The sequence below is a fragment of the Phocoena phocoena genome, chromosome 4, assembly GCF_963924675.1.
Source record: "Phocoena phocoena chromosome 4, mPhoPho1.1, whole genome shotgun sequence".
Lineage (NCBI taxonomy): Eukaryota > Metazoa > Chordata > Mammalia > Artiodactyla > Phocoenidae > Phocoena > Phocoena phocoena.
The window spans coordinates 17,459,286-17,479,169 of record NC_089222.1 but is presented as its reverse complement, the minus strand read 5'-3'; the positions used below and the strand labels follow the sequence as shown (position 1 = coordinate 17,479,169).

The window sequence follows — 19,884 nt, the reverse complement described above, 5'->3', positions numbered from 1 at the left end:
GGGCTTTCTCTTTGTCCTCCCAGAGCAGCAGTTAGGGATGCAGCTTAGAGGATGAACTCGCCTAACATAGGTAGGGCATCTGCCATAAGACCTGAGGAGCCACTCCTCCAACTCCAACCCCGGCACTCAGCCTGGGCTTTAAGGGGACAGGATGGGAAACAGAACATCCGTCAGGACTTTGTTTGCTGCCCCGCCCCCCACACACACATGCACACACACACAAACACACATACACATACACACGCACACACACACACATCCCCACACACACACAGCCCACCCCAGCCCACACATGCACACACACACACACACACACACACCCCAAAAACACCCACACCGCCCCACAACCACACACACACATGCCACACACATGCACACACAAACCACCCCACCCCACACACACACATGCACGCACACACACCACACACACAGCCCACCCCACCCCACAGATGCACACGCACACCCACCCACAACCACACACAGACACACACACCCCCACCCCACCCCACACACACACACAAACCACCCCACCCCACACGCACACATGCACTCACACACACACACACACATACACACACCACACCACACACCCCCCCACACACACACCCCAAACACATGCACGCACACACACACGCACACACACAACACACGCGCACACACCACACACACACACAAACCAACCCACCCCACATGCACACGTGCATGCACACACACACCACACCACACACAAACCCCACACATGCATACCCCAAAGACACGCACACACCCACATACACACACCCGCACACCCACACACACCTGCACACCCACACACCCGCACACCCACGCATGCACACCCACACAAACCACCCCACCCCACATGCACACACACACACATCCCCACACACACCACACACACGCAAACACACACGCACACACACACATCCCCACACACACACATCCCACCCCAGCCCACACATGCACACACATACACACACACACCCCAAAAACACCCACACCGCCCCACAACCACACACACACACGCCACACACATGCACAAACACACAAACCACCCCACCCCACACACACACATGCACGCACACACACAGCCCACCCCACCCCACAGATGCACACGCACACCCACCCACAACCACACACAGACACACACACACCACACCACACCGCACACACACCACACACGCGTGCACACACACGCGCGTGCACACACAGAGACGTGCACACATGCACACACGCACCCCACACTCACGTGCACACAGCCCACACACACACACACCACACCACCACCCCACACACACAGACACACATGCACACATGCACACGCACACACACACACCACCCCACCCCCCCACACACACACACCACCCCCTACCACCACCACGACCCCCCCACACACACCTCCTTTGTGCCCTCAGAGGCCACAGGGATTCAGCCTCAGGGCCTCCCCCATGCCTTAAGCTCTACTGTTACTGAAGTGACAGTCTGTCTTCTCTATTTGGGACAAGTTTTAATAGTAGCTCAGTTGGCCCCCTGCAGGTCAGTGTGAGGCTTTGGCCTTGGGGGCTGCCGCAGGGATGGGTGAGCAGCCTCATTGGCCCCGCCTGCAGAGCTGCGTTGTGGTGGGGACACACAGGCAAACCCCAGCCCAGTGCTGTCTTTGTCCCTCCCCTCCCAGCCGCTCCTACGAGGCCTAAGGAGCCGGTGGCCCCTCAGCCAATGCCTTGCTCTTCCTGCCCTCACCCACACAGAGGGGACATTTGCCAGATAGCACCTGGACTGGGGCCCTGTTCCCTTCAGTCCACAGCAGTTTCTCCCTGGCCTGAGGGAGGCCAGCCCAAGTGATGCTGGAAGTACAGTGGAGGGCAGGGGCAGTGCCACAGGTGGTGGAACCCTCTCTCCTCTGCACCAGCCGGGTCGTCTCCAGGGACCTGGTTCCTCACGGACTCCTCCTCTGCCCTCCAGAGTATGACATCGAGGCTGCCCAGGAGAAGGACCGCCAGGCCTTCAAACCCACCACCATCCTGCAGACTCAGAAGACCAACTGTGATGGCTACGCTGGGCTCTTTGAGAGAATGTGCAGGTACAGAGGCGTCCCGGGCTGACCACCCTGACCCAGCCCCTCCCCCTGCCAAGCGCCCTGCACCTTCACCCACGTGCCAGGCCTGAAACCCGAGTTTGCAAACTCTGCTCTGAATCCAAGTGAGTCCTGAAAAGGTCAATTTCTCCCTTTTTAACACCAGCGTAATTGACTTTGTACCATCTGTCGGGCTTCGGGATACATTAACATAATGGCAGATGAATGCACAGAGATAATTTGATTATAAAAGGCCCTTTTTCCACCTTCTCCCATCTCTGTGCAGCTGAAGGTTAGAAGAATGGCAGATCTGGGAACGCAAGGACAGTGACTGCGGGCGCCAAGAGGACTGTGAAAGGCTGTCCTCAGGGCTGGCACAGGGGCCCTCTCGGGGCAAACAAAAGCTCCACCCTCGAAAAGATTTGTCAGTTGGAAAAGGTGAATAACTAGGAAGCAGCTTGTCTCTTGGAGCCTTGGGGCTCCGTTTCCATTGCTCCGGGAGTGAGCACCTGGCCAGGTTGCCCAGGTGGGTGAGAGCAGGCGAGTGGCTGCTCTCATTTGTGTTTGGAGACCTCACTGCGGGTTCTAGGTGACCTGGAGACAGACTCAAGGCTGGGGGAGCCCCGCCGACCCGCACAGCTTCCTGTGCCTGCTCTCTGAGGTCTGCCGTGTTCCCCAGGAAACAGTCAGCCAGCCCTGGGGACCACTGAAAAGCCCATCCCCAGGGGTGTAGACAGACTGTGCCCACTGCCCCTGCAGCCCTCTGGGAGCCGGTCTTCTCAGGCACCCAGACATCAGCCAGCCAGGACTGCAGGGGGCAATTCATCAAACCAAGAGTAGCAACGGACACTTAAGAGTCCACGGGCGGGCGGGCGTGATGTGTCGGTGCTGTACAGCGGCCACAGGATGTCCTGCGCCTGGGGGACACGCATCCCAGTCCCTGCCTGACCCCCAGCTGTCCAGCCTCCCACGCCCAGCAAGCACAGACATGTTTCTCCACCCCTCCTGCTCACCGTCTGCTCTTAGAGGGGCCCACGGCAGGTCAGGGTGCAGAGGTGCAGCCCATCTCCCAACCCCTGCATTCCCACCCCACCCCAGACCCAGGCACCCCACATGCCTTTGGGCCTCTCCAGAAACCAGGGTCCTCACCGACCCCCTGCCCAGGCTCCCAGGCCCTGGGTTCCTGAACCAGACTAAAGGCTTACGCTGCCTCATAATGTCCTCCCAACTGCAGCCTCATCTCCCTCCCGGCCTTGCCGCCTCCACCGCTCCCCCAACTTCCAGCTCCTCAGGCCCTTTCTGCTCTCCTCTCCCTAATGCTCTTTGGGCCCCGCTGCAGGATGGCCCCCCTCCCCCTTCCAGGGTGCCGTCAGCACGCCTGTACGCCAGCTCAGGTCTTGCTTAGGCTTTTCTTTAACTCAGTTTTGTAAATTAAAAATAAAACTTAACTATAGATTTATAAAGTGCATAGAAGCAAATAGAAGAAAATTAAGTTACCCGAATCCTACCACTTAGAGATGACACTTGACATTTTGTCATATTCCTTTCTGGACTTTGTTCTATCATGTAGGCTTTGCCTGTGCTCATTTCTTCTTATAGGTCTTATAGGTCTTCTGTGTCTTCATATGTCTCCCCCCACCCTTTCTGCTTTCCCTGTGAATATACATCTCAGAATCCTACACACAGTAGGCCCTCAATGACAGGATATTCCTAGCAGACTTGTATGAAATGGACCTTCTTCTCTTTTTAAATAATGGAATAGCCCTCCCTCTGTGTTCAGCTCTATTCGTGCCTAGCACCTTTCAGCATTTTCATCTCAATTTGCAAATTTGAAAACACCCAGGGTTTTAAGTCATAGAATATATCCTTCTTTATCCAGTAGAAGCCTTCTTAGCATGGTATGGAAGGCGTATCAGATTTATAGCAGAAAGACTTCCAGGCCTCAGTTAGTTTACCAGTCCTTCATTTCCAGTCCTTAATGTTCCACTTATTAGTTTTGTTCCTTTTGGAAGGCACTAAGCCTCTGGGAGCCTGAGTTTTCTTATCTGCACACTGGGGACTTTATTGCCTACTGGCAGGACTGCAGGACTAAATGAGAACATGCAGTTTGGAGTTTGCTAACCTGACTTGGGGATTGTTGTTTTTTTTAATCCTCCCTGTCTTCCCACAGTACTGGAGTGTCTTTGCTCTGTAGAACTTTCCTACAGACCCACATAGACTCACATAGGCTCAGAAAATTGACATTGGCCTTGAGTGGAACTGTCAGCTCTTTTGGCCTGGTCCAGATGCTTAACAACGGCCGTATTCTGGCCTGAAGATGATCAGTAAAACACATCCCAACGTTTTGCATCATTTAACGCTAGGTTCCAACCTGGCAGTTATCGTGTGAAATACTCTGCATTGCCTGGGACATTTAACAATAGCTCACAGTTCGCTGAATTCCTTTAACTTTGGCTTTAAAGTCCGGTCACCTCGTCCATGCATCTTTCCTAAGTCCCCTTCCCTTTAAAATAACTGCTGAAGGTTTGGTAAATTCATTACCGGACTCCTTAATAACTGAAGACGTGTAATCCACACTTGCTGGTTTACCCCTGCTTAGTTGTCAAGGTGGCCTCTTAGCAAGAGTTGTATCCACACGGCTGTCATTACTTCTGCCAGTCCATTCCACCTCCCTGCGGTGGCCTCATTAAAGACTGATATAATAAAGTAATTTGGTGGGGAATTCAGATATTTTTGCAATGTCATTCATTTCTTCATCGTCTTTCCCAAGTAACCAATACACCTTTTTTGTGAGCACTGTTGCTTGTAACTGCTGGATCAATTTCTTTCTGACTTTCTCTCGTCCAGCATTGATGTCTCTCCTTTTGCCTCAGTTCCCCGACAGCCTTCATGAATTTTGCTTCATTTCCTTGCAAGGGTCAAGCTTAATTCCCCAGAATTCTGCCACTAAGTCAGCCTCCAGTGCAATTTCTCCCCGTTATCACCGCGCTGGCACCACCAGCTAGCAGATTTTCCAGGGACTTCTGATAAGGCCAGGAGCTTATTACCAGTTCGAGACTTTGGTGCTGAGGAGACCCGTTGTCACCAATTAGATGTCAGTGCGTTTTCCATGCATCCTTCAGCTGTCACAGTGGCGTGCTGCTGCGTGGCATCGTGCCCCAGATCATCCCAGAACATCACTTGGTTCCAAAGGCCCAGAAGGCTGGATACATTAAATAACCTTAAATTATCCTCCCCATATACGACCTCTGAAAGGGGCATCTAAACTCTCCCATCCTTGTAGATACACCAAAGGAGAGTACTCACGAAGATGAATTACATCACTATAGCAAACCAGCCTTTAATTTCACTCTGTATACCACCCAGAAGTTTATAGATTAAAACAAATCTCCGTGTACAAAAGGGCTGGTGCAATTACAGAGCCTACTGAACTGTGCATCAGGAAAAATGAGTCCTGGCGCTGCTTTGGCCCCTGGACTACTGAGTGTCCCCAGGCAAGTCAGCCTCCCTCTCTGAACTGCCAACTCCTCACTTGTCAGAGAGGAGGCCGCTGAAGTCAACCTCAAAAAGCTCTAAACAGGGCTTTGGAGTGAAAATTATTACCGTGATTACAGTTACTGACCTTGCTGTAAGGGTGGTGGTATAAGAAAAGGGTAAGGGGACCGACCATATAGCAGAAATATGAAGACACCGTCAAATTTACGAGAAATCAACTACATAAATTGTGAAACATAAACCATGGTTATTCATGTCCTGCTGTAGTATAGAAATCACAATTTTTTTGCCAGTTTAGAATTTACCTTTTTTTGGATTTATATAATATACCTTTTTTAGTTTTTATTGAAAAACATTGATTTGAAATGTTGGGTTAGTTTCAGGTGTACAGCAAAGTGATTCAGTTATACATACATATGTATATATATATATATATATTCTTTTACATTCTCTTCCATTATTGGTTATTTCAAGATATTGAGTATAGTTCCCTGTGCTATACAGTAGGACCTTGTTGGTTATCTGTTTTATATATAGTAGAGTGTATATTTTAATCCCAAACTCCCAATTTATCCCTCCCCCACCTTCCCTTTAGTAACCATAAATTTGTTTTCTACGACCTTCTTGAGGACCATTTCAGGAACAGCAAGGCCCTAAAAATTCTAATTCACACATTTGCCCAGTTAAACTGGCCCTTGGGCTTAACGTTAACGAAACCATGCTTCCTAATTTTACTATTAGAAATCACAATGTTTTCATCAAGATGGGAAAAAAGAGCATGCCTCACTGCCTCTCCTATAGCCTTCCCACCCTCCCTGGTTTTTTCTGTGTGGCTCAGACATCCTGGGAGAAGTGGTCAGAGGTGAGGAAGCCCACTATGTTCAGGGGCTGATATGTGCAGGGTACACCACCCACCCCAGGCCGCTCAGCCACCCTGCTGCCGAGGCCCGCTTCGTCTCTGTTTAAAATGAGTCACAGTCTGGATCCGTCACCTCCTCAGTAAAACCACTGGTGGTGGGATTTTCAAAACTGTCAAAAGTAAAAACCAAGATTCTGCAGGCGGAGGTTATTAGACACATCTCCCTGGCTGATATTTGGGGCTCTAGGATGGCTGGTTGGGGTTCTTTGAGAGGCGGAAACGTTTCTCGTCCTCTGCGTTTATTCAGTGCTCTCCCCGAGCTTTCCAGCAAACTCCTGCTCCTTTGGGTTCCCTGAAAGGGCCGTGCTTATCACTAGCATTTTCGTGACGGTTCACATACCTGCCCCCTTCCGATTATGAGCACATCTAGGGTGGCCAGTGACCTTTATGTTTAGAATATTACAACTTATTATGTTATACTATTTATTACATTTTGAAATGATATATGTGATATTATCCCCTGGTGCCTGCGCCTGGTACAGTGCTTTGCAGTGTATACCGTTGGTGATCTTTTGATGACCTGAGATGGTGGTGGGTCAGCTGTCTAGCAACCAGCAGCTAGAATTACTAGGTCCACACCCTCGCATGAGGGTTATGGATTATTAACAATAATGCTTTACATTATGACTTCTTTGTCCAATTCATCTAGCACATTGCTGCCAGGTAATAAAATATCCTCATGTCAGAGTCAAGCACGGCAGAAGCTTACAGCTGAGGGGGTTTTCTTCATCTTTACTCTGCCCTAGGCATTCCCCACGGCCCTCCCAGCTTCTCCTCAGAAGAGAATCAACCCCTAGAGATCATTTAATGCCAACCTTCTGTGTTGCCCACAGTAAGCCTGGCAAGGTCACACTGGGGTGAGCCCCGCCCTCCCGGCTCAGCCAAGTCACCGCCGCCTCCAGCCCCGAGCCCTCTGGGAGGACAGCTGGCCACTCGCTTCTCCCCCCTCCGGCCCTTTCCAGGCTTGGGGCGGGGTGTTCACTCTTATTCCTCTACTTGGTGCTCAACTCTGACCTCCACTTCACACCCGTGGTGGGAGGATACCTCTGCCCGGGGACACGGCTTCTCCCGGGAGGACACTCCGGCAGAGCTCGAGCCAGCCATCTGCCCACATCAGCACCAGCCCCATCTTTCTCACAGCACCTGGAGGCTGCAAGGGCGCTCAGCACCTCTCCTTCCCCACTTGACTTCGCTCAGAGCGGAGCAGACACCCTCCCAAGGCCCGCAGCTCCCCTCCCTTCCTGCAAAGCAGCCCCTTGTGTAAACACTGGTGTCCCAGTACTCCACACTCCTCCACATCATCCTAGAAATTCATATGCACCGACGTTCTGGGCAAGAAAGGAAAATAACTCACTAAGAGTGTCATTTTCAAGTAGTATTTATGGATTCTTTTCCAATTCGAAAAGTAACGCATAATCGTTATTGAAAATTTTAAAAATAAAGAGAAGCTTAAAGAAGAAAATTAGAATCACCCATAATCCCATCACTAAGAGACCAGATGACTTTTGTACTGTCTCTCTCACTCTGCCCTCCCCCATCTCTCGTTTTCCATGCATGCGTGCACGCACGTGTGCGCACACACACACACACACACACACACACACCTTGTGCTGATGGTGGGGTTTTATAGGCTCTTGTCAGTTAACAGCGTGTCAGGAACATCTCCTACCTTGTTAAATGTTTTTCACAACATTCCTTCTCCTCGTCCACTCTCTGAGTATACGGAGCCCTACCTCCTATGGAAGGTGCCCCCATACCTCCCACGTACCTCAGTCCCAGCCCTCTGGCCTGGCATGAGACCCTTGCCTCTCCCCTCTGCCAGCTGTTTCCTCTAAGACTATAAACTCACTCAGATCACACAGGCTGAGAAGCCCCTGGGCCTCATCCCATTGCAGCTAAATGAGGAGGGGGCTCTCCAGGCATGCCTGCTGCACTTCCCTCCCCTGGGGTCCTGGGCCCACCCCTCCCAGGCCTCGAGCCTCTGGGCGGCCCTTCTGCTCCAGGGAGTCCGTGTTGGCTTTTACCAGCAGAATCCTGACATCCATGGGAATCTGGTTTCTCTCGTTCTCTGCTCCCACCCCCCAAGGGGTCCCAAAATCCTCCCCACGGGCCCAGCTGGTCTGTTCCCATGGGATTTCTTAGGCAGCCTGGGAGGCCTGGACGTCCTTTTGGCAGGCGGAAGGGTGGGGGCCTGCAAAACTTCCCAGCCCATAAGGAGCCTCAGCAGAGCAGGCTTGCCCCTGGCAGGAGAGGGGAGCTCAGGCCGCATGGGCACGTGAGCGGCCCCCACGGCAAGGTGGAATCTGGTAATTTGCAGGCTCCATATTTTGCCTCAGTAGGTCTCTCAACAAATGATATGTAAATAGAGATAAGTCGTATTTAATCCAATATTCTACTAATTGTTAATTAAATGGTCGTTTTTATACGGAAAATTTCCCCATTCCTATCCTGTGTGCATGGCCATTTCACCCCATTAGCCTGAGGCTCCATGGCCTCTTGTTCAGAGCAACTGAGGCTGCAGACCTGCTCCCGGAGGGACCCCAGCTGCCCGAGGCCGCTTCCCTGATTCAGGCCGGGCCTACACCCGGAGCACAGCCCCGGTTCGTGCAAGGGGAGGGGCAGAGTCAGCGGGCAGCTCGTGCTGAGCCCCATCCGATGGGCCATCATGAACATCCTGGATATCACGGGTTTGGGCGTTGATTACACCAACCTTCCACAGTGAAAGGAAAGTGTCCTGAAGAAGGAGCACCTTGTTCTAGCTCACACAGAGGCCCCAGAAGGGCTGGCACCGGGGATCCCCTGCACCAGAAGAGCTGCCATGTGGGAGCAGGGCTGCTGCAGGAGAGGACCAGCTGGCCATGGCAAGACTCTCGGGGTGCTTGCTGTGGCCGTGCGGTGCTGCCCACAGCCCAGGTCTGGGCCTCAGTGTTCCAGCTACAAGCGCCCAGATTAGAGCTTGCCATTTGGTCCCCAGAGGTGACCTGCGCCCATCACCCCACCGTCCAGGCCAGCTTGGTTGTGAGCAGTGGGGGAACACACTGTCAAGGGGGTCTTGATAAAAGCTCGGGCTGACCGCTCAGCATTTTCACTCCCAAAGTAACAGCTACAGGGTACTCTGAAACTGTGGCCAGGGCGATCAGTCGGCAAATGGCCTTAATGCACTGTGGTGGCCCTGGCAGTGGGCCAGTCCTCCCCAGGTCAAGATGGGGACCCCAGCTGGCCTGCCCCAGGGGTCCCCGCACAGGTGTCCGCGGGCAGGACGTGGCGGCGGAGGTGGGCTCAGCTTTCTTCCGTACCCTCGCGTGCAGCACCCTGCCTGACGCGCCACCTGTGGCACCTCGACCCAGCTCCCCAGCCACGTGTGTCGAGTCGAGAGCATTGGCATGCCCCTGGTTTCCTTGTCCGCCAGGCGCCCCTCACCGTTGCACCACTGTCCTCCCGCGGCTGCTGGCGGAGCCCTCAGGAGAGACATTCCCAAGTGCTCTGTAGAGGCTGGCGGGGGAGCAGACAGCGGGGACCGCAGCCAGGCTGCGCCGGAGGGACCAGCCAGCCCTGTGTCCCCCTGTCCCCCGGCTCTGCAGACAAAAGGCTGTGTGTGTGTGACTGGGCGAGAGGCAGGGAAGAGGAGAGGCCCGGAGGGACTTCCGGACAGCAAATGCGCCTAAGACCTGGGGCCACAGACAGACAGACTTGTGGTGCTGGACGCAGCCCCAGCAGGAGCCGCCTCTCAGAGCCCTGTCCCGCCCCAGGATCGCTGGCGTGCAGTGCATGACGGTGCCTGGCTACTCCAAGGGCTTTGGCTACCAGCCGGGGCAGAGCTTCTCCGGGGAGTTTGACCACGCCTGGAACGCCGTGTTCCTGGAGGGGAGATGGCACCTGGTGGACAGCACCTGGGGCAGCGGCCTGGTGGATTCCACCACCTCCAAATTCACCTTCCTGTAAGTACCTCGGTTCTGCGGGGTGCCTGGTGGGTGGAGATGGAGGAGGCAGCAGGTGGAGAAGGCCAGATGGAAGGGGAAGGAGGGCAGGGGGGCCTCCTCTGTGTGCTGCTGGCCGCTCCCACCCTTCCTCTGGTGGAGGGAGTGAGCTAGCTCCAGGCCAATGATAAGGGCCCAGGCCTTCCTGTCACCTCACTCTCCACTGTCTAAATCCCTGCTCTGGCTCCCCAGCACTCCCTCCATCCAAGCGCTAAAAGCACAGTGATTGCCCACAGGCCAAGTGCAAGGAAAGGCCGGGCTGAGAAGCTTCTCTAAGTGTCTGTAGGTTCCCCTCAGGCCTTTGGCCACTGACCTTGTTACAGTTGCCAGAGTTGTCTCCTACTGCTTCTCGCAGACACCGGGCTTCCTCCTCCTGCTCTCTGGGCTGAATGCAGCTGAATCCCACCTCTGACAAAGGGGGTCTGGTGTGCGGGAAGGGGTGCTGGGGTGTGCAGGTTCCCTGTGGCCACAGCGACGGCTGGAGCACATCTGTCTTCTGAGGCTCCGGCCTTAAGCTAAGGCCCTGACATCCGTGCTGGATCTTGATGGCCGTCAGCAGCTCAGATGCCTTTTCATCCAGAGAAATGAGAGCACGGCCCCATTTGTGCAGCTAAAATCCTGGCGGTCCTGCACGCAGGGCCGCGACAAGTGCGTGCACGGAGCCCGTGCATGCAGGACGTGTTCACTCACACCCCTGCTTTGCTGCATCAGCCATGGGCGCTACTCACCTGGGGTCGAGTGAAGGCTCGCCCATGTCTGATGAGTCCCCCGTTCTTCTCCTGATCTGCATCACTGACCAGAGAGCCATGTCTATGCAGCCCCAGGGACCACATCAGGGCCTCCCACCTGCACAGCTACTCACATCAGGTCACCATGTGGACGGAGCCGGTGCACCAGGCTTTCCCTCCCTGCCCTCCCTCCACTCCACTGGCACCTGGTCTGTGGGTCACGGCTTTGCTCCCTTCAAATCTCTTTGGCTTTGAGAGCAGGGGCAGCCCATTCCCCGCCTGGTCACAGCCCCTCCTGGGTGGTGGCCTTCTCTTAAAAGGGGCCTCAGATCCTGTCTCACCTCCTATTTATGGAAGCAGCCACTGAGGGGGCATCTGCAGCGCCCACGTTAGGGTTGGAAATGGTGCCTCTTCCCACTGGGTAGTGGCTGGGCACCCCCCAGGATACGTTAGCCCAAAGAGGGCCCCAAAGTCCCCCTGTGGGGCCCCCTGCCCCTCTGCACAGCCGGGGCCTGCTCCCCCCACATGACTACTGACCTGCTTTCCCCCTCCAGCTACAATGAATTCTACTTCCTCACCCACCCTGCACTGTTCATCGAGGACCATTTCCCGGACAACAAGAACTGGCAGCTGCTCAAGCCTCCTCAATCTCTGAGGCAGTTTGAGAATAACATGTATCACAAGAGTGAGTTCTACAACAAGGGGATGCTGAGTGCCCACCCGCAGACCTCCATCATCAAAACAGGTAACCCGGGCCCGTGGGGCTGCCCTGCCAGGGCCCAGCTCACTGGACGCTGTATATGGGGGCTGTGCAGGGGAGACAGAGGCAGCCCAGGCCGTCAGGCCATCAGGGCGTGACGCAGCCTCAGGTCACATTTGCGGGAACAGAAGCCCCTCCCACCAGCATAAACCAAGACAGGGATGCGTAGGGGGTCCGAGGTTTCCCTGGCCTGAGGGCCGCGTCCTCAGCCCGGGGTCGGGGCACCAGGGCTGGTGGGCCCGAGCTGGGGGAGTCTCTCTCAGCTCACACAGCAGGGAAAGGACTGCCTCAGACCTGGCTACACCCGCCTCCCAGCTCAGGTGCCCGACAGATGCTCCTAAACTCCTGGCAGAGAACGTGTGTTGACCCGGCTGAGCCAGGGTCTGTGTGTCAGTGGCTTAAGCAACTAGTGGGCGAGTGGCAGGCGTGTCCCAGGACAGAGCGCTGGCGGCTGTAGTAGGGAGGTAGCCACCGAGCTGGGTGCTGGGAGCTGGAGGAGAGCAGGCATCACGGGACATGGGAAGACGTGCTCCAGGAAGGACACAGCAAGGCCTCCAAGATCTGAGCTCAAGCACCCCAGACGACGGCCGGGCTCCAGGGGCGCTGCCTGGCCTCTCAGAGCTCCCCTCGCCGCCTGGATGCTGGCTGGTTCTGCCCGCTGCCCTGTTTCCTTCCCTCCTAAAGGCAGGACCAGCCTCTTCAGCCGACTTCCCCAGGGCTGGGCCTGCAGGACCCCCAGCCGAGCTGTCCCCAAGGCTGGCCTGGACTGACCTTTGTTCCCCACCTCCCCACAGGGGCCACAGGCAGCCAGCTGGGTGTGTTTGGGAACTACAAGGCCTATGGGGGGGCTGGGCCCAGGGATGCCCGAGCCACAGTCAGGGCTCAGCCCAGCAGGATCAGTGCACCCCAACACTTCCTCCAAGGACTGCCTACAGGCCCCATCTCTGCCCCCAGGGGCCTGTGTGCTCCCAGGAGAGAAGGCCTGAGCTCACCTGGTATGAGCACAGCGGGGTCTGTGGGAGGGTCTTCAGGGGACCCCACCCCACGCTCAGGAATATAGGGGCACCCACATTAGTCCCAGCTGACTTGTCCCTTCCGCCTCACAACAGTCTCCTTAACTAGGCTGCTGAGCTCGGGAATACTTTTTCTAACACTGTAAATACCTGGCAGCTCCCGCTGCTAAGATAACGGCATGAAGCTGCCGTCTCAGGAGTGCGGCTCCTACAAGTATGTCAGATGGGGCCCTGCTCCAGCTGTCATGGGCCACGGGGCCACAGGGAGGAATGGGCCAGGTCACACCAGCGTCAAAACAGTGCCCCCAAGGGGTTTGCCTTTACAAGAGACAGAGAAATGTAAACACTGGGTTTCTTAATATATAGTAAACCTAAAATGTGATTGCATATTCATGAAGCATATTTATAGAACATTTCTTTGCTGGAGCTAGTTTTCTTAAGATTGGGGATGGGAAGAAAGCTGAGAGGAAAACTGAGGTGGGCAAAAGGCAGGAAGGAGAGAGTGAGAGGAGGCAAAGGAGGGGTGAGAGGAAGAGGTGGTCACAGGCTCCAGCTTGGTCCCCAGGTGTCTCCAATCCTTGATTTCAAGTCTTCCCAGCCAGTCAACTTACCTTTGCCAAGAACGCCCTGGGCCAGGCTCCCCGGCCAGGCCTGCGACAACGGCAGGAAAGGAGGCAGGCGGACCCTTCCCTGTGGCGCCCACAGGGAGGACAGACGGACGTTACACATAACCAATTCATTAGTACGGTGCTAAGTTCCGTGGAGGACATGCAGAGCCAGGAGAGAGGCTTCCAGGCAGCTCAGCCTCACCCCAGGACATCAGGAAAGCTTTCTTTGCAGTCAGAACGTTACACTGAGGTCTTATCCAGGTTTGGAGGACAACGGTATGGGGAAGAGCATGTGTGAGAGCCCTGGGACGTGAAGGGGTGTCCCCCGGGAGGATGTGAGGGAATACCGTGTGGGCCCGAAGACGGTCCTGGCTCAGGCAAGGCAGGAGGGGACAGGCCTCTACACTGGCCTCTGGTTTGATGGTGAAGTGAGCCCCGGAGTGACCGGGTGGATATTTTCAGGAGCCCTCGGGCTGCCATATGGATATGCTGGGAGTACTCCATGCATCAAAGGTGAATTGCACGGGGACCACACAACCAACTGTGGTGCAGGATGGAGCAGGACAGGGTCCGTGAGCAGCTGAGGGCTGAGACAGCTTCTGCCCTCTGAGCTGGCTTAGATTAGGAAGTGAGGGGAGAGAAGGGATTCAACCGAGAGAGGTTGATAACAAGTTTGCTGTTCTTGGTCACTTTCCTTTGGAGGTCACCAGGTCCCATGGTGGCTGGTGGCAGTGGAAAAAGAGTGTAGACAAAGAAAATAGCACATAAGCACAAAGAATGCCACAATTAGTGTATGGGAAAGGGAAGGGATCAGGTGGTGGTCAGAGGGTGGAGAGAGGGCCAGGCTGGAGAGGGTGGTGGATGCAAGGCGAGGAGAGGACTTCCAGGAGGGCGTGGCCAGTGGCGCAGATCATCCAAGAACACTTGAACACTTGGAGAATGGGAACGGAGGACAGATTTCAGAGAGCTGACTGGGTGGAGGGGAACTGCAGTGGGCAGGTGTTTGGGAGACTAAGGTAGGTGAGGAGTTGGCAGTAGCTGGGAAGGCAGGGAAAGTCTTCCAGATGGAAGAGGTAGCACTGAATGCAGTCGCTGAGCACCCTGGAGTCGGGGACCTTGTGGCTGATTAGACAGGAAGTCTCAGGGACACTTGTCCTAGAGCCTGGGCATGGCTTTCTGCCTACCCAGCAAGAGCACTGGACCCCCGATTGGGGAAAGGCTACTAGGGAGCATGGATCAGACGCTAGTCTGTCTCCTTCCTTTGCGTTCATCCACGCACGGGACCGGGGAGGTAGCTGGGAGGAGCAGGAGATCAGCTTCTGAGAGGAAGGCGAGGCTCTCAGAGAAGCCCTCCACTTCCCCGTGGCCCTGTGAAGCAGGGAGGGCCAGGTAGGGGTGTGCTGGTGGGCTGCAATAACCGGAGAACTCCGCCCCTCTCCCCGACAGCAATGACCAGGACAGAGGAAGACAGCACTGGAGGGCAAGGGGAGAGGCAAGGAGCGGGGAAGGTGGGTGCAGAAGACCCTCCCTTGCACTTACTGACCCCATTAGAGACATGCGGCCTGGAGTGGCAGGGGGGGCTCAGGGAGAGTGGGGGACACGCAAGGAAGCAGCCCTGCCCCTTGAGCACAGCCTCCAGGAGGGAAGCCATTCCAACCCGTTTTTAAGGTGATGTGTTGACATGACAGCTGTGATAAGGTAACGCCCAGATGCTGGAGGGAGCAGTGTGAAAGCAAGACTTGAGACTTGGAGGCTCTCCAACCAGGGTCTTGGGCCCTCCTTGTCCCTCGGCCCTCTCCCCTGCCCTAGAATCAGGTTAAGGCTCCGTGTAACACTTATCTGATATGAATCAAATGGGCAAGGCCAGCACATACAGCTGGGGGCAGATTTTTTTCTTGAGACACCCTCCCACCCAGCTTGCAGCTCTCGAAGAGAACCACCTAGAGGGGGTAGGGGAGCCCTTCCAGAGGTGTGCTGCTTCTGGCTTATATCATGTTCAGTGAGATCACACTGGTGACTTAAAACTATCGTGGTTGGGCTTCCCTGGTGGCGCAGTGGTTGAGAGTCCACCTGCTGTTGCAGGGGACATGGGTTCGTGCCCCGGTCCGGGAAGATCCCACATGCCGCGGAGTGGCTGGGCCCGTGAGCCATGGCCGCTGAGCCTGTGCGTCCGGAGCCTGTGCTCCGCAACGGGAGAGGCCACAACAGTGAGAGGCCCGCGTACCGCAAAAGAAAAAAAAAAAAAACTATCGTGGTGAAGGTATTTACACCACAGAAATGGGCAGACACTATATGTCAGCGGTTTCCTCCCAGAGATCCCGTTGTTAAACATTTACCAGCACATCAGCACAGGCCAGAGCCCTCTCACCTGACCCCGGCTCTCTCTCCACAGTGAACGGGAAGGTCACAGTCACCATCGAGAGCTGCGCCCCGACGCTGTTCATGTTCATGCTCAACGGCAAGCAGGAGCACGGGCTGCTGAGCCTCAGGAAGAACGGGATGAAGCTGGACGTGTACCCTCCGACCGTGGGCACCCACAAGCTGCAGATCTTCGCCAAGGGCAACTCAGAGATCTACAGCTCGGTGCTGGAGTACACACTCAAGTGCCACTACGCAGACATCGACGTCCGGCTGCCTGCGGAGCTGCACCAGCCCGTGGGGCCCAGCTGGTTCTCGGAGCAGATGGGCATCACGAAGCCGTCCCACCCCGAGCCTGTCATCTACACCAGCGACGGGCGCTGCTCCGTCAGCTTCGGCGTGGAGGAGGGCATCAGCGTCCTGGCATCGCTGCACGGGGACGATGGCCCCGTCACCGAGGAGACACAGCGGCGCTACATCTTCCAGCTGCAGCGGGAGAAGCGGACGGAGCTGAAAGTCCAGTTGCCCCACGCCGGCAAGTTCGCGCTCAAGATCTTCGTCAAGAAGAGGCAGGAACCGGGCAACTACGTCTTCGTCTTCAATTACCTCCTGTGCTGCACCAACAGCAAGGTGAACTGGCCCGTGTTCCCCGAGAGCTTCGGCAACTGGGGGCAGGACAATGAGCTACTGGAGCCCCTGTCGGGCGTGCTGCCCGCCAACCACAACGTCCCGTTCAAACTGAAGCTGCACGGTGTCGCCAAAGCCCTGGTGAAGGGGCAGGACACGTGGCCCCTGACCCTGAACCGCGAGGGCTACTGGGAGGGCAGCTGCAACACAGCCGGCTGCCAGGAGGTCTACGTCATGGTGCTGGAGAATGCCAACCACAACTTCTACTCCTACATCCTGAAATACAAGGTGAACGCCCAGTGAGGGCTGGGGCCCCGCCACCCCTGCTCTGGGCAGTGCAGAGAGCCCCAGACACCCCTGAGTCTGCATGGAATCCCTTCTAGGCCTCTGCCTCAGTCTCGCTGCTCTGCCACGGGAGCTGTGACGTTTGTGTTCTGGTGGCCGAGGGGACAGAGGCAAAGGCCCTTTAGAAGACAAAGGTGCTATGTAAATCTAAAGTATTGTAAACTGTACACCACTGCCCAGACTCCCCCTTCTCGTGCTGATGCCGTCGTTGTTGTTATCTGGCTGGTGTGGGAAAGCCGGGATGCTGCCTGGGCCGAAAGCTTTTCCTATGATGGGGAGAGAGAAGAGGGCATACTCTACAAGGAGGAGTCATCCTGAATCCTAGAGCCTCTTTCAAGGAGCATCAGTGTTTCTCACCAACTCCTGGACCCCAGGGGAGGCTGGACTGTCATCTTTTTCCCAGACCTGACAGCCTTCTGCATTCCCGATGCCACTTGTTGTTCCAGGGTCCGAGAAGGAAGGTATGGAGAGGAAACTAACTGCCTCCCAGCTGACTAGGGGCTGAGGGCCTCCACAATCCCTGTGTGTGCTGGGAATGTGGCAACAGAAAAGTTATGGGCGACTCCAAGGCCAAGAGCAGCCAGTGCCCGCTCTTGGTGTCCTGGGTAGGGGCCAGGAGGTGCAGGGATACATGGCAGCCCTGCCACCTGAGTCTAAGGATGTAAGACCTCCGACTCTGCTCTCAGAGGGAGTAATTCAGTCCACTCTGTCTAAGAGCAATTCACACGGCCCCTCCAGGCCCTCTCAGCCTCCGCCCCCCGCACCCTTCACAGGAAGCCCCAGGAGGCTGCTGGGCCCTTGGGGAGCCCTGGAGATAACCCTAAATAAAGACTTTGGGTGAAGTAGTGAGAATGCCGCAGTGCCAGGGGGCTCCCACGAAAACAGGGCCCTGCTAGCCCCAAGATCCCTACCACCAAAGCCACACCTGGGGGGACCTGGACCTGTCTTGGGAGGAGTTTCTGTGCTGATCGCTATCCTATGCTCCCTCCTCCCTTTCTCAGACAAGAGAGACCCCCAGGGCCCGCCTTCCGTAGGGACAGTCCGGAGCCCCTTACTTGCTCAGGCCTGAGAAGCATCGTTGCCCAGCCGGCCCTTAGCAGCACCTCGGGCCAGCGTTGCCATGGCAACAGCAGAAAGGCTGGCTCCAGCAAGGGCAGCAGGAAGGGAAGGATGGAGAGGCCCCAAGAGGCCCTGCGTGGCCACTGCAGCACCATCCCAGCTCATGGAGACACTGGAGGTGGTTCCGCCTGCCCTCCTGGCTTCTCCAGCTCTGCAGCCCCTGCCTATCAGTGCCTCAGCCCCTGAGAGCCAGCACTGCCCAGCACTCTCCTCCCCACACATGCTCCACATGCCCGGGCTCAGCTACAGCCAGGGCCCCCGGGGATCCTCACAGCCTCCTGAGCCTTCATCCTCACGTTTGTATATTCAACAAATGTTCGTGGAGCACTTAATAAGCACCAGGTACGGCGTCGGTTGACCTTTCATGCTGGGGTTACAGAGGAAACCAAGGGGCCCTGCCCTTGCCATCCCAGAGCTCAGGGTGGGTGGCAGCAGCCTCTCTTGCCCAGGCCTGTTTCAAGTTCCAGGCTCCTAACACTTCAGTCCATCATCCCCCTAGGATCTCTGCCCCAAAAAACCCCACTGTCACCCAGTATGGGCCCAGTCCAGAGACATGTCACTATGGGGTGCCCATCCTCCACCAGGCGGGGGGCCCTGGAACTCAAGGGCAGTACACCGTGGAGGGCCAAGCTGCCCTGGCCTGTGTCCAGCCATCCTCTGATAGGCTCTGCCACGCAGGCATTCAGCACCGTGTCACTCATGTCTAGAAAATGCACAAAGGCCGCAGACGTGGAACCGCTGTGCACCACAACAGGGAAACAAGGGGAGTTTCTACACCCTGAAAACAGCCTTTTCTCACCCCTTTGATTTTATGGGCTGAAAGAATTGTGCTGTGTTTCATCAAAATAATAAGTGCCTTCTATGACTCATGTCACTCCCTGGACCCAGAGCTGGCTGCTAGTCCTGCCGGGAACAGCATGCATCCTTTACAAAACAATACAATTAATCTATACATTCTAGAGCACACAAAGGATGCCACCCAGAAAAATACGAGCTGTCCCTAGACGGAGACGGAGGCCCAGCCTCTCAAAGCGCTGGGGAGTATCAGCGGCCCTCCCTGCGCATTTCAACAGGCGCCCCCGCCCCTTGTAAAGACAGCTGTAGGCACAGTCAGACGACACGTGCATTTCTTCCCACTAAAGTAAAAATACATGAAATGAAATCCAATCTTCATGAATTTTTACACGCACGCTGCTCAGGGTAGAATTCGGGGTTGCATTTCGAAGTCTTTTATTCAAATCCCTATCTTTGTTTCCCGGTCGAGGCGTTCCAGCGGCCAGCGGAATGGCACGGGCGCCCCCTGGTGCCCGATGTGCGGAGCTGCGGGCGCTGCAAGTCCCCTTGAGGCTGACTCTATCACCGGGGTTTTTACGCAGAATTTGAAAAATGCAGCTGAGATGTTTATGTTAAATTCACGAGTGCTTTCTCGTGGATTCTCAGCGCTTCCTCGTGTATACGTGGAGCACGTCGTTGCCACGCACAAGTTGTGAGGCGAGACTGGGGCCCTTCCTGGCATGGTGAGACGACGTGAATGTAATAGGATTGGGGAGTGTTTTGCCCGGAAATCCCTTCCCGTTGGAGTGGATGGAACAGTTTGACCACACTCATTCCTGCGCCAGTGAAGGATTGGAACTGATCGAACTCAGAGAGCTTTTGCTGCAAGTCCCCAGAAGGGCATGGAGGATCGTGGAGGGTGGGGGGAGTAGGATGGGGCAAATGGGCTACAAACACAACCGCAATTAACTTCTTTTCAGCTTGTTTCGGAAGCGCCACCAGCACAGCTGGACTCCGTTTTCAATCTGATTGTGATCATTGTGTGTTCCCCATATGTTACATTGTCCCACCAGGGCGAACCCCTCACAGC

The 19,884-nt window shown here is 55.6% G+C and overlaps 1 protein-coding gene across 3 annotated transcripts in view; it reads left to right on the top strand.

Moving 5' to 3' along the window:
* KY (kyphoscoliosis peptidase) overlaps positions 1-16,859 on the top strand; it is a 45,172-nt gene extending 28,313 nt beyond the window's left edge. For all 3 annotated transcript variants that reach the window (XM_065876643.1, XM_065876642.1, XM_065876641.1), the window contains 4 exons: positions 1,960-2,077; positions 10,235-10,423; positions 11,745-11,935; positions 15,964-16,859. In XM_065876643.1, coding sequence (XP_065732715.1) covers positions 1,960-2,077; positions 10,235-10,423; positions 11,745-11,935; positions 15,964-16,859 — 1,394 coding nt within the window. The remainder of the gene's footprint in view (positions 1-1,959; positions 2,078-10,234; positions 10,424-11,744; positions 11,936-15,963) is intronic.
* The last annotated feature ends 3,025 nt before the right edge of the window (positions 16,860-19,884 follow it).